Source organism: Sminthopsis crassicaudata, chromosome 2 (assembly GCF_048593235.1).
Source record: "Sminthopsis crassicaudata isolate SCR6 chromosome 2, ASM4859323v1, whole genome shotgun sequence".
NCBI classification, from domain to species: domain Eukaryota; kingdom Metazoa; phylum Chordata; class Mammalia; order Dasyuromorphia; family Dasyuridae; genus Sminthopsis; species Sminthopsis crassicaudata.
Window position 1 is genome coordinate 147,003,628 of NC_133618.1, and position 16,051 is coordinate 147,019,678.

General features: G+C 31.2%; 1 protein-coding gene across 1 annotated transcript in view; it reads right to left on the reverse strand.

The window, feature by feature from the left end:
* The window catches only part of FZD3 (frizzled class receptor 3), a 79,532-nt gene that overhangs the window by 25,375 nt on the left and 38,106 nt on the right, over positions 1 to 16,051 (reverse strand). Inside the window, exon 3 of the mRNA XM_074287577.1 lies at positions 735 to 931. Within this exon, the coding sequence (XP_074143678.1) occupies positions 735 to 931 (197 nt within the window). The remainder of the gene's footprint in view (positions 1 to 734; positions 932 to 16,051) is intronic.

A 16,051-nucleotide genomic window follows, 5' to 3' on the forward strand; every position in this document is an offset into this window, starting at 1 on the left:
GTTAAATCCAATATATGCATACATATTTAAACAATTATTTTGCTACCCAAGAAAAATCAAATCAAATAGAAAAAAAATGAGAAAAATAAAATGCAAGCAAACAACAACAAAAAGAGTGAAAATACTACATTGTCATCCACACTCAGTTCCCACAGTCCTCTCTCTGGATGTCTTGCTCTATTCTTAATAACAGAAACAGATGAGTGGAATATTTCCTGTTTCTTTTTCTTATATTTGTTTAAATTAGGTTTTACTTTGGCAAATGCTTTTGTGGGTTTTTTAAATGTAATTTTGCTGAGGTACTTTCAGTGGATTCTTAATTCAAAGAAAGTTGCACCTCCAAGCTTGAATCCATTTAGTGCTTTTAAAACCCATAGAAATAATTTAGATATCTAAAAATAGAATTATTGCTCTAAATCAGGAGTGGGGAACCATTCTGTCATAGGCCACTTCAAAATTTATAATACAATTATCAACTTATAGAACTCAAGCAGGGGGAGGTGTACCTAGCTTTCAGCTCATCACCTGTGGTTTTCTTAACAAATGATTTTGCTCTTATACAACCTGCAGGCCAAACATTTCCCCTCCCTCACTCCTTCCAAAACTGCTTTAAAATAAACACTAATTTTAATTATTTAGGTCTTTGTTCTAAATTGCTCTAAATTAATAAAACATTAATTTTTTCTATTCTCATGATAAAAAACAACCAATGCAAATTTAAGTGATTTTCTTACCTACTACATTCCATATCTTCTGGCCAAGGAACACCAAACATTTCCATGAGCTTGGAACACTCACTGTATGCTCGCTGACATAGCCTACGACAGGGTAGTGTAACACGTCCATATTCCATACATATTGGTGCATACAGTGCACAAAGAAATGGACGGAAATCTCGGGAACAATCCAGATTCACCATAGGGTGGAATGGCTAGACAGAAGTTAGAAATTGAATAATTAGATTAAAGTACCACATGCTAAAGACTGCTGTAATGTTATACTATTTGTTTTCCATTATTAAAAAAAAATCTTTCCATTCTCTGTAAGCAAATTTAATAGATTCATATATCTATTTTTTGTTTTGCTGTTTTTTTTATTTTAATTTAAAAATTTTTATTATTATAGCTTTTTATTTACAAAATATATGCATGGGTAATTTTATAACACTGACAATTGCCAAGCCTTTTGTTCCAATTTTTCCCCTCCTTCATCCAACCCCAGATGGCAGGTTGACCAATACATGTTACATGTGTTAAAGTATAAATTAAATACAATATATCTATACATGTCCAAACAGTTATTTTGATGTACAAAAAGAATTGGACAGTGTATAATTAGCCTGTGAAGGAGATCAAAAATGCTGGCGGAAAAAATAGGGGTATTGGGAATCCATGTAGTGGTTCATAGTCACCTCCCAGAGTTCTGTCTCTGAGTGTAGCTGGTTCAGTTCATTACTGCTTTATTGGAACTGATTTGGTTCATCTCATTGTTGGAGAGGGCCACGTCCATCAAAATTGATCATCGTATAGTATTGTTGTTGAAGTACATAATGTAGATTCATATATCTAGAGCTTGTAGGGAGCTTATAAATAACCTATTCCAACAGCCTTATTTTATAGATGAGGAACTTGAAGTCCAGGAAGGATACTTGTTAAAAATGTCAGCTAGAGGCAGAGTTAGGATTACCCATATCTCCCAATTCCATATCTGGTATTTTCTGTATTGCACCACATTCTCTTGCTTTTTGTTTTTAATTTTGTATGAACCTGGTTCTCAGCCTCTAAAATTTACAAGAAGTAAATAAAGCCAACATTTTTAACTTGATATTCAGGAAACTTAGAGGAAGAAAAATACAATGGCTGAAAAATTTAAAACCACCCCAGAACAATCATTACAACCACCAGTATAATAAGCTCATATTACATAAGAGATCTGCACTTTAAATTGTGATTGTAAACCAAATCCTATTTTTCCTCCTATCTTATATTACAATATAGAAGGTACTCTGTCAATCAGTGACTGACTTTTAATTGGCAATGACTATTTCAATTCTTCCATTCCTATGTGATCTGTCAAGTAAAACTCTTTAAAACATCAAGAGTCAACATTTATTCTTCTATATTATTTTCTAATTGTCATAAATGCAAAATTATTTTTCCAAATAGATTAGAAACTATGATTTTAAAAGCTGGGTTTTTTTTTTTGGTCTAACTCACAACATTGAGCTTAATAAAATAAGCGTAGGGTCAAGAAACCTGTGTTCTAATTCTCATTCTGACACCTAACTCTGACAAGTCATTTGACACAACTTCAAGCTTCAGTTCTTAGCTTCACTACTTCATAAAGTTAAGGGGAAAATTCTTTGTAAATTCTAAAGAACTCAGTGTATTATTACTATTATTATTTTGTATGCTCTGAATAAAAGCTTAACTGATTGATTAGAGGTGTACTATAGTTAAAGAAACACTTTGTTTCATAGTAATAAAATTAAGAAATTTTTTGTAATGAGAATAATCTGATTTGCAAATCAGAATTATTGTGATTCCCTAAAACAGAAGGAATAATTGTACATTTTAACTTTAATTTCTCTCTGCAATAAAACAAAGTCATTAATATTGCTGGCTTTGTTTTGAAAACCAAACTAAGATGATATTCAATATTCATTAAGGATTCAGGTACCAAATTTTGCTTTTCATACAAACTAATGACAAACTTGCAGACCATTAAATCTGTACTTCAATGAAATACAAAGTTACCACTAGTTAAAACAAAAAAACTGAGAAGAAACTTAATCAAGAATCCTCTTAGTCAACTGTTCAGTCTTCCCTCTGACAACAATAGCATTCCTACTTCTTTTTTTAAATTTTGTGTGTGTGTGAGGGAGGAGAGAGAGAGAGAAGAGAGAGAGAGAGAGAGAGAGAGAGAGAGAGAGAGAGAGAGAGAGAGAGAGAGAGAGAGAGAACAGAATGTCTAGCTTGGAAGAATAATAAAGAAAATAAAGAGAATTTAGCACAGAAACTTAAGAAACAGAAAATGTATGAAAAATAGAAAAGGGAATATTAACATAAATAGAAAGCTAGAAATGTTAAGTGAATGTAAGAAGACTGTACTTAGAGAAGGGAACAAATAAATGTAAACTATTTGCTGAAATTTTTTAAAAAAAGGAAAAAAATTAGCGGAAAAAGGAAAGGAGAATAAAGGTAAGGAAGAGGGAGGTAAATGAGAAAAGAGGAAAAATAAGACAGTAAATATTCCTTCATTAAGCACTTATTATGGGCTTGGGGAGTTAAGAAGCAAAAGGAAAACCAAAGCAATGTTTTGAAGAATGCTAGGGATTCTAAAGTGGTAAAGGCAAGGAGAAGTACATTCCAGATAAAAGGAACAGAAACAGATTAGGAAAAGTGGGAAAGAAAAGAAGGAAAAATCAGGGCTTTAAAGATTATGTATTCTAATTGCCTCATTTATAAAATAAGGATAAACTTGGAGAAATGATTTGCCCAAGATCATACCAGTAGTTAGTGGATGAGTTAGGAAATGAACCCAGGACTCCAGACCCATCACTCCAGTATCTTTTTGAATATATAACAGAGCAGACAAATATCAGATGTGGCTAGAGAGGAAAAAAATAATACTTGCAAATATATTGCTTCCCATTTGCCCTTTCCAAATACCTCAAAACACTGCTTTGAAAGTTCAAATAAGATGCTAGATTTTGTCCTGAGTCTGAGACACTGAAGATTGCATTTTTGAGAAAGGAAAGGGACAGGAAAGATGATGTAGAATTTTTTCACTAAGAGACTGAGGAAGCCAACCCTTTCAAACTTTCATCAATTTCTGGGTCTTCACTTGAAAAATAATAGCACTGCAACCAAATGACAACAGTAAAAAGTAGCTAATGTATCAGTAGAGTTGATAAATAGCTTTGCAAAGATATCAATTTGACTGTTTAGGTAGTCATGAGTAGTAAGACATTGTAACACAAAAAAAGAAAATGGGAAAAATGGAGTGAAAGCAATTAAGGTGTACAGCTACAGTCAACAGCTCAGAGGAAAATCAAAGATAGAGCCCTAAAACATAGCTGTATGAGTTTTCTTCCATAATGACATGAAGTCATATAGTTGTTTTTTTTTAAATACACATTTCTTTATTAATCACACTGAGAGAAAAAATCAGAACAAAAGGAAAAAGAGCCAGAAGAAAAAAAAAAAGTGAACATAGCATATGTTAATTGACTTCATTCTCCATCTCTCTGGATTCAGATGATATTTCCTATCCAAAATTTATTGGAATTGCCTTGGATCAATGAACCACTGAGAAGAACCAAGTTTTCATGGTTGATCATTGCACAATTTTATTGTAACTGTATACACTGTATTCCTGTTCTACTTGTTCGAGTAGATGTTTCCAGGCCTTTCTAAAATCAGCTTGTTCATCACTTTTTATAGAACAATAATATTCTATTATTTTCATATACCATAACTTATTCAGCAATTTCCCAATTGATGGACATCTTACTCATATTGTAGAGACAATTCTTCCTTTATGATTTCCTTGGGATACAGACAAAATAGCATTGCTGGATCAGAATATGCAGTTTGATAGTCCTTTGGGCATAGTTCCAAATTCTCTCCCAGAATGGCTGATCATTTCACAAGTCCACCAACAATGCATTGTTGCAATGTCCCAGTTTTCCCACATCCCCTCCAACATTTTTATCATTATCTTTTTGGTCACTTTAGCTAATCTGAGAGGTGTGAGCTAGTACCTTGGAATTATTTTAATTTGCATATCTCTAATCAATAATGATTTAGAGCATCTTTTCACATGACTATAAATGGCTTTAATTTCATCATCTGAAAATTATCTGTTCATATCCTTTGACCATTAACCAATTGAGGAATGACTTGTATTCTTATAAGTGTGACACAGTTCTTTATAAAAATTTTTGAAATTAAGCCTTTATCAGAAACTCTGGCTGTAAAATTTTTTTTCTGAGCTTTATGCTTCCCTTTTAATCTTGTTTGTGTCAGTTTTGTTCACTGTCATATTGTGATTTCCCAACATCATTTATTTTGGTAGAAACAATATCAAAGTTGGCCTTCATGAAAAACAAAAACAAAAACAACAACCACTCTGCAATTTAAAGCACACATACCCTTAAATAACTTGAAAATGGTTACAAATAACATTTATAAATAAATTGAGATTTTCAATGATTCGATTTAAATTTGTCTTTTTTGTCTCTCTTTTAAAGTGAAATAATATCCCTCTGTGACGATTAAATACACATAATGGGTTTGAAGAAAAAATCTACAGAAGCTGAAGCAAGTATGAGCAAAGACAAAGAATAATTTAATGGGAATAGACAAGCACAAACAAGGTCTATATTTATCATTGGTATTCACAAATATTGTTACTGTTGGAAGAAGGGACTACAGTTTGCTTTATATAAATGCTTAACTAGCAAAGATTATAAAACTTAAGAAATTCTCTCCTTGGAAATATATATGTAGACTATATAAGGCAGGAAAATTTTTGCAAAAAAAATACATTATTTTAATAAATATAAACTGTTTCAAAATAATATGATATGGCAACCAGAAGATTATGTGATGATCAACTAGGCTCTTTTCAACAATGAGATAATTCAGACCAATTTCAATAGACTTATGATGGAGAGAGCCATCAGTACAGGGACAGTACATCATAAGATAGTACTTTCACCTTTCAAAAAATGATGAAAAATTGCTTGCTTTTTTTTTTTCTTTCTCAATTTTTCCTTTTTGATGTAATTTTTCTTTTGCAGCATAATGTGGAAATATGTTTAGAAGAACTGCACATGTTTAGCCTTTACCAGATTACTGATTATCTAGAAGAAAGAGTAAGGAGAAAAATTTAAACACAAGGTTTTGCAAGGGTGAAAATATTGAAAACTATCTTTGCATGTATTTTGAAAATAAAAAGCTATTATTAATTTTTTAATCTCCAAAAAACCAATGTAATATCAAAAGAATTACTTATGTAAGGTTGCTAATATGATTGTAAAGTATTAAAAAAAACCCTCCACATTCAACAGGAGAATCATTGGCCCTAACTGCAGTTATCAATGCAAATAAAACAATGCTTGGTGAATCATATGTAAAGAAACTTTGGATAGTTCTACTTGTGGAGGATATGGTTGGAAGAGAAATACTCTTATGTCTGGAAACCTTTGGAATTAAGGCACTAGAATCTTCCCTCTTTTATACAAGTAGATGATACAACAGATGAAGTTAAAGATGTTCATTTGATTACATATGTAAGACATATTGTTCAAACTAATGCCAAACAAAATTTGTTATTATTTTGCAAACTTACAGATGGCAATGACAAATCCAGAGAAAAATTCAGAGCAATTGATGGCTATTATATGTAAGATTTATATTGGACTTTCTAATGACAACTTCACCAATATCCGGACAAAAGGTAACAACATGGATAGAACACTGAACTTGGAATCAGGAAAACATGAGTTTGAATCCCATTTTAGAAATCTGATTATTGTTTTTTTATTAAAGCTTTTAAGTTTCAAAACATATGCATAGATAATTTTTCAACAATAACCCTTGCAAAACCTTGTGTTCCAATCCCCCCCCCGAGGACAAGTAATCCAATATATGTTAAACATGTTAAAATATATGTTAAATTCAATATATGCATACATATTTATACAATTATTTTGCTATACAAGAAAAAACAAATCAAAAAAGGAAAAAAATGAGAAAGGAAGTAAAATGCAAGCAAATAATAACAAAAAGAGTGAAAATGTATACTCAGTTCCCACAATCCTCTCTCTGAGTGAAGATGGCTCTCTCCATCACAAGATCATTAGAATTGACCTGAATTATCTCATTGTTGAAAAGAGCCATGTCCATCAGAATTGATTATCATATAATGCTGTATATAAAGCTCTCCTGGTTCTGCTCAAGAAATTTGATAATGGTGACTATGTGGTTTTTGGCCTCAGTTTACCACCTGTAAAATGAAATTGTATTTGATGGACAAATCTTAAGGTTCATTCCAGCTCTAAATCTATGCTCATACAAAAAGACAGATCTACACATCATCAAAGATAAGAGTTTTTTCTTGCTCGTTCTTTGCAGTTTTGAAACATTTACCATTGATTTTTTGGGTGCTTGCATTCCCATTTACATCATTGAAATCTGTGTAATTGCTTTGTTGGTTCTGCTTCATTCTGCATTAAATTGTATAAATCTGTCTATATTTCTTTGTATTCATCCTCAGTATTCATGGTAATATTCCATTACATTCATGTATTATAATTTAACCATTCACCAATTCTTAGGCATCTACTCCCCTCTCTAACCCCAATTCTTTGCTTTCACAAAAAGTGCTGCTATAAATATTTTGGTATAACAAATCAATAACTTATCAATAACTTCTATGGCATTTGCTATAAACCTAGTTTTGTCTCGCTCAAATCCAATAGATATGTAAGTCAGATATTACCCTGTGGTGTCACTAGCTTTCTTCAAAAATGAAGCACAAACAACAAACCTAGTAGTGAGTGGAAACTCTTTTTCAAAGGATATGAACATTTTAGCAACTTTATAAATTGCTTTCCAGAATAGTTGTACCAATTCATAGCTCCAGCAATAACATACCAATGCTCCTTCTAACTATTTTTCCAAAACTGATTGACAGTTCCACTAATGTGTCTATCTTTCTACAGCTTCTTCAATATTAACAGTTCTTATTTTCTGACATTTTTTTGCCAATTTACTGGGTGTGAGATGAAACTTTAAAAATTTTTATTAGTTTCTCTTGTTATTAGTGATTTGAAGCATTTTTTCACATGATTGTTATAAGCTTTCAATTAATTAATTCTTTTGAGAAATGTTTTTATTCTTATACGTTTCTACAGCCTAATCTAATCTATAAGGGAGTAGTTTTTGGTCATACATATCCATCCTGATAGTTGTCTATATATCTTGAATACCAAACAGAAGGAAATGTGTTCTCCAAGTGATCTAAGTAAATTTAAACATTTCTGAATACAGCTCAAGAAAGAAGGAAATTGAACTTGATAGGGCAGAGGATCCCATAGATTGCTAAGAAAGCATGGAACTATAATAGTTGTCTATTTCTGAATTGTTCAAGAGTGAAATAAGCAAAAAAATTACATAAAATATAGGAAAATATATGTAAAGAAAAAGCAAATTACAGGAAAAAGATTAACCTTATCATAGGAAAAGAAATCAAACAAGCCTTAAGTAAATACCCAAGGGAAAAAGAAACAAGAGCATATAGATTTACAAACAAATACTACCAAACATTTAAAACAAACAAACAAACAAACAAGTAAATACAGGGGGAAAGAGGGGTTCTTTCTGCCAAGTTCTTTCTATGATAGAAATATAATCTTGATACCTAAACGGGGAAAAGTCAAAACTGGAAAAGAAAATTATAGATCAATTTCCTTAATGAATGCTGGTATAAAAATTTTAAGTAAAACACTAGCAAAGAAATTATAGGAATATATTACAAATATCATATATTATAGCAACACCAGATTTATACTAGGAATTCAGGGCTGGTTCACTATTAGGAAAACTACAAATATAAATGACCATATTAATATCAAAACTAAGAATCATATGGTTATTTCAATAAAAGCAGAAAAAGCTTTAGACAAGACACAAAGCCCATTTCTGGTAATACTAGAAAGTACAGGAATAAATGGATCTTTCCTTAAAATGATAAGTAAGATCTATCTAAAACCAAGAGTCAGAATTATCTGTAATGGAGACAAACTAGAGCCCTTTCCAAAAAGATCAAAAATAAAGCAAGGGTGTCCACTATTACCATTATTATTAGATGTTTAAGATAGAAATCCTAGCTATAGTAACGAGGGAAAGGAAAGGGGGAACCCCATTTCTCAACGCATAGATAATCCCATGAGGTGCAGTGTCCCCTGTAAAATGAATTTACAGGCCCAAAAACCTAGATTAATTGATAAAAGGTTTATTGTTGAAATTTGGAAGTTGTTAGAAAGACGCCAGGGCCAAAGGTGGCCCCTGGGCAGGCAGGAACTCCTACATGGCTGGAAGGATAGCATGTGTTGGCTGGGAGGGCTCCTGCCAAGTGGGCAAAATTTGCACAAATAAATCCAGTAAAATCAATATGAAATAAAAAACAATTGAGGGAAAATCTTTGCAGAAGTTTCTCTGATAAAAGACTAATTTCCAACTTATAGAAAACAAGGTCAACTAGATACATATGAAAAAATTTGCAAATCTTTACTAATTAGAAAAATTCAAATTAAAGCAAGTCTGAGGTTCTAACTTATATTTATCAGATTGGCAAAGGAGAAAATAACAGCAAATGCAAATTGTGGGAGGGACTGTGGGCAAACCAGTATGCTGATGCAGCACTGTTATACTGGAGAAGAGTACAACCATTCAAGAAAACAATCTGGAATTATACTTTAAAAATTACTAAATAATGTATTATTCTTAGATCTAATTAAGCTACCACTGAACCTGAACTCAAAAAGGATCAAAGAAAAGAGGAAATGGTTGATATGTACAAAAATACTCATTGCAACTCTTTTTGTGGTTGCAAAAGACTGGGAACTAAGGAGAATCCCCATCAATTGGGGAATGACAGAATAAATTATGGTATATGAATATGATGGAATGCTATCATGCTTGAAGAAATAGATGATTTCAAAAAGCCACGAAGAGACTTGGATGAACAATTTTTAAGACTTTAAAAACTGATGAAGAATTAAACAAGCAGAATGGGAAGAACAATTTCTACAATAACAATGTAAAAAACAATTGCAAAAGTTTTAAAAACCATGATAAACATAATGACCATCCAACATCACAAAGCAGTAATGATGAAGCATGCTGTCTACCTCCTAAGAGATAGGTGGTTGATGGGGAATGCAAAATGAGACAATTTTTAAAAATAGGAACTTGACTGCATTTGTACTGCAGTAAAAAAAAAAAAAATTCAATGAATGGGGTTGGGAGTGGGGAAGAAAACAGATTTCTATTAACTAAAAAGAACTCATTAAAAAAAAAGACAACATGAAATACCAACAAAACAAGTTAAACATGACAACATAATGATACTACTTTATTAAAGTTAAAGAGCAATTTTCTTTTCTTTTAACAGTTTCTTTACTATCAATTGTAATTGCTTTTTAGTACTATTTTGCCTAATTGCTTTGCTTTGTAAATTTGCCTATCTGCTGTGTTAAATAAAATTTTATCAATTAAAAACAAGATAAACCTAAAAAAAAATCTAACTAGATCAGACTGCAAGATATTGTCCCCTATTTTTCATCACATTTTCAACCAAACTCCTTTTAAAAAAACAAACTAGCAACATTTGTTGCTTCCATTTTCCTAGGTCCTAGGAATAGAGACAATGTCAAAACAGTCATTGCCCTCAAGATAGTTACTTTCTACTTTGGGATAAAATATTCATGTGCTAAGTATAATAAAAGATAATGAGTAAAAGGGGAAATGAACTCTAAGAGTAAAGAGAATTCTAAGAATAACCAAAGTGGTATGAAATATGATAAAGGTTGACAAAGTGGATAAAGTATTAGATTTGAGAGTCAGAAATACCTAAATTTGAATCCTGTCTCAGATATTTACTAGCTAAGTGTCACTAGATGGTTAACTTATTTATAAAATGGGAATAATAATAGCATTTCTTCAGCTATCTGATGGGGTTATTAGGAATATCAAATAAAGTCAATACATGTAAACTTCTTTGCAAATCTTAAAGTAATATAGAAGTGCTAGCTATTATAAGTTGAGGTTGTTAATAGATGAAAATCAAAAGAAAAACAGATCATATAATTTTTACAGTTTGGGGAAGATAAAGTCAAAATGAAAGAAGCAATTTTAAAAATCAAAATAAATTATTTCTAATTAGTTTTAAAAGTTTTTGTGCAAACAAAATTAATTCACCTAGGATAAAAAGAGATGCAAATGAAAGTTTTACATAAGACATCTCTGATATGGTATTCAAAATATATTATACAAGATTTATATATTATAAATATACATAAATGTGCATGTATACACACAAATGACAGCTTAGAGGTATCTGGAATAGTATAGGGTGCTAGACTTTGAGTTAGGTAAAGAACTATAATGAACTAAGTTCAAACCTTATTTCAGACTCATTTTTTTTCCTTTTTGATCTGATTTTTTGTACAGCATGGTAAATGTGGAAATATGTATAGAAGAATCATACCTGTTTAACACATATTGGTTTATTTGCTATCTAGGGGAGAGGAAAGAGGTAAAGAAGGAAGAAAACTTTGGAACTCAAGGTTGTGCATTGTTGAATTGCAGGTTAAATGTTGAAATGTTGAATGTTGAAAACTATCTTTGCATATATTTTGAAAATAAAAAGCTATTATTTTTTTTAAAAGGGAAAAAAAGAAAAATGGTTACTAATAAGAAAAATGAAAATCAAAATAACCCTGAGGAATTATGTCATATCTATCAAATTGGCAAAGATGGCAAAAATTGGAAATAGCCAGTGTAAAATGTTATGAACATGATATAGAAATATATATACAATGACTAAAATAACGTAAATGGAAAGAACAAGCAACACAAAACAATACAAAAGCTGAGATTGAAAAGACATACCCTCTGACTCTTTAATAGAGGTGGGTATATAATGATGTACAAGGTATCAGGTTTTTGGATATAATAATCAGTTTTATGTAATTTTTTTCATTTCTTTTTCTTTTAAAAACTTCTTCATTTTAAGTGACATCTCTGGGAGAAGGGTAAAAATAAAAGGGAAAAACTAGGCAATTTAAAAATAAGAAAATACCATTAAAATGTAATTTTTATAAAGAGATCTATTTGTGTTTTAGGAAGGTGGGAAAAAAGTAGACAGATAAGACAAAGGCTGAGAAAAATTTTTGAAAGGGGAGAGATTTTATACCAAACTTTGGAAGGAAATGGGAGTATGATTCAAGGGCATAAATAGGGGATTAATCTTAGTAAGGATAGGAACTACCCTATTCTAGACTGGAGTAATGGTGAAGGCTAGTAAAATAAAAGAAAAATCTGAGATTTTGAATAGGGGAGGAAAAATGGAACTACTTTAAACTGACAAAGCTTTTTAGGAATACATTAAATATATGAGGAAAGCAGACTTTTATGTCAACAGAACATTTATTATTTATAAAACAGAGCCTTCAAACAGGGGTACCATTAAATAGAATGAATAAGTCTTCATTTAGAGGGGTGTATAGTTTATGAAAGTACAAGTAAATTTTGCTCAGAACCTATTATTTTTCAATGGTCTCTACTGCCCTAGGGAACTAGCTTTTTTTTTTTTTTTTTTTTTTTTTTTTTGGACAACTAGAAAAAAAATCTAAATAATGTCAGTATTTCTTTAAATAAGTAATTATTTAAATATAATTGGGGGAAACCCCACAGGCATGGAGGCCAGGAGATATAGGTGACATTGGGCAAACTTTTATTTTTCTCAACCTTAACTTTTTATCCATTAAATAAGGGGTTTAGTATAGGAGATTTCTGAAGTCCTTTTTAGCTCTAACTTCCATGAACTAATGATCAACTAAATCACTTTTAAGCCTTTTCAAACTACAGAAAAGTATAAATAGGAGTGAATAGTTTCGATACAAAAGCTACAATATTAAAGATTTTTAAAACCTTTGTTTTGCCTTTGTTAAGTAGATGAAACTTAGGTTGTGTATTTTGAATCATGCAGAAGATTGCTGAAAAAATCCTGACTTTTGCTTAAACAAATTAATAAGAATAAACAGATTTACAAAATGAAAAATAACTTGCTAAAATTAAATTTTTGGGTTTTTTTTGCCATCAATTAGAAGGTAAGGCATTCTTTGTTTAAATCCAAATCAAGCAAGCTTTTGTGCTGCTTCTCCTTTCAAATTTCCATTGCTGTTACCATAGGAACCTTCTTGCTGACAGTTCTTCAAGCATAGCAACAGGCCAAGCTTAGGGGTGTGAAAAGGGGAAGGAGTCAAAGGCCAGAATTTGACTCAAGAGAATCAGAATGCCAACCTTTGTCACTCCACAAAGGGCCTAGTAACCATAGAAACTATAGGCTGTACAATACTGAAAAAGGGTTTGAAATATTACCTCTACATTTACAAAATGTGAACTCAAATGTGAAATGTGCTTAAAAATACACAAACGCTAATCAGTTTTCCTGACAATCTAGTTAGGATAAGTCATAATTAAAATTATTTTTAAAAACATCTTTTATTTATATCTTTCAGTGATAAGAAGGATGTGATCCCCAACTTTGCTTATGCTTTCATTATATCATTTCTAGTTTGCCTAACAAAAGTGACTTCTGAAACTCCATTTTCTGTCTAGTCAATTAAAAAAAAAATTCTTTCCAGCTTGTGATAAAGTATTCATTTATGCTCATTTACAGAAATGTTCAGCTATCATAAGGTACAAGTTAAAACATTTGTTTCTGAAAGTTAAAAGAAGCTCCTCCTTTAACTGTTTATACAGATTATAAAGATTCTTCTTTAGGAAGACCTTCCAAATGCTGATCACATGAGCTACTTCTGAATTATAAATATCTTAAGAAAATAAAATCCACACAAACTGTTAAAAAATACTTGGAAGATCTATCTAGTTGTAAAAAAAAATTATTTAAAAAATTAAACCAAAAAATGTGAAAAGTACAAATTATATGTGCAAAGCACTTTGCAAATTTCAAAGTACAATGCAAATGTGAACCATTACTATTATAAGTTAATGAAAATAGTGCCAAGCTAGCTCAGCAAAATAATAATTGTACATATTCATTATTTTGTAAAAGAAAAAACCAAAAAGAAGAAAGCAAATATAGTAATTTGTTACTGTTGTTTTTTAGCTTAATTATTAATACATATATTTGCATATATACAATTTCATACATATACATATATTTATAATCTAGGAATAAGTGATTCAAATTTCAGTGATTTGATTGGAAATATATTGTTTAGTTCACTGGTGTCAGATATAAATGTATTTCTAGTAATGACAATAAAATTTAAAAGTATTTGTAGAAATCTTATATCCATTTAACAAGTTTATTAAAGGGCAGTTTTGCTAATATGCAATTTTTCAAGGAAAACAGCTATATATTTAAAACAGTTTTTGCTTAAAAGGAAGAAATAAATGTGGTTGATTTCTAAGTATTAAAACTTTTCACTTTAGAAATTTCTAAATTCATAGAGCCACTTTACTCCTGTCTTACAGTAGTTAGCAAAATAAACCCATTATTACCCTTAGAGAAATAAAATAATAAAAAGAAATCTGTACCAACATAAATAGATGTACATCTGTAGAAATGTAGAAGTACAAATGATTTTGGATTATCAGTTATTTTGGAATACCTTTTTTTTTTTTTGTAGATTATTTTGAATTAATTCTTCAATCCCTTTAACAATTGCTAAAAATCACAGAATGACAGAATTGGACTATAGAGGCCATCTGGTTTAACTAATGCCTGAACAAGATTTAACTCTATTATAACATATGGAACAAATAGTCATCTAGCCTTTGTTAAAGTAAAATGGATACTGCTACTTCCTGAGATAGTTCATTTTACTTTTGGATAGCTCTGATAGTGAGAAAATTTTTTTCTTATCAAGTCTAAATTTACCTCTTTGCAACTTTTGCCCATTGCTATTTGTTCTTCTCAGGCCAAATATAATAAACCAAATTCTTACACATGACAATCCTTCAAATGTAACTAATATATACCCTCCAACCTCACCCCCTCAATCTTCTCCATGATATACATCAAATTCATTCAACTAATCTTCCTAGGATATAAACTCAAAGCCCTTGACCATTCTGGTTGCTCTCCTCTAACTGTTCTTTAGCTTATCAAATGCCCTCCTTCAACTGTGCTCAGAGATGAATATATACTTCAAATATAGTGAGACCAGGAATGATTACAGTGAACCTATTACCAAATTAATTTTGTACACTAAGCTCTTAATACAGGCCAAGACTGACTTAATTGTTGGCTGCTATACTGCACTGGTTGATTCATTCATTCAGTTTATAATAAAGTCTTCAGATACCTTTTTAAGATAAAATTGTCCTATCTTGTATATGTGGAGTTGATTCTTCAAATTTAAGTGCAATATTATTTTTAATGCGAGTAGTATCACATTATTATATCAATGCAAGACACAGACTTTCATCAATGTTCAAAAAGTATCTGATCATATATGCCTCCATTATGCAACTGTAAGGCAATGAGTAATTCCTTCTATCATGTTCCTCTCAGCTGAGTTTTTCTGGACTTCACTACCATGATTCAAATACCTTCCCATCCCAGAACTTCCCTAAACACATTTGGCTTTCTCATCCCATAATTTCTCTCTCCTATGTCAGTCCCTTTCTCCCATTAATGAATTCTTTCTTGAGTCACCATTCTGGGGATGGACCCATGTTCACTTCTGCCATGCTTCTGGATGCCTGTTGCACTGCACTGCACTGCTTGTAAAGAACTGATATAATGATAAACATCCTTGAAAATTTTTTTAATGAGTTAAAAAGATATTAAAGATAAAAGCAAATAAGTAAAATACCAAAGTAACTGTCACTTCTCTAACAGACCCTTCTCTAACATTATTTCTTAATATCTTTTTTCTAGTTGCTCTAAATCACTATTGATCAGAGAAATGCAAATTAAGATAACTTGAGGTACCACTACATACCTCTCAAATTGACTAAAATGACGAATGTTGGAGGGGATGTGGGAAAATTGGGACACTAATGCATTGCTGGTGGAGTTATGAACTGATTCAACCATTCTGGAGAACAATTTGGAACCATGCCCAAAGGGCTATCAAACTGTGTATATCCTTTGATCCAGCAGTTTCTATTGGGCTTATATCCCAAAGAGATATTAAAGGAGGGAAAGGGACCTGTTTGTGCAAGAATGTTTGTGGCAGCCCTCTTTGTAGTGGCCAGAAACTGGAAACTGAGTGGATGCC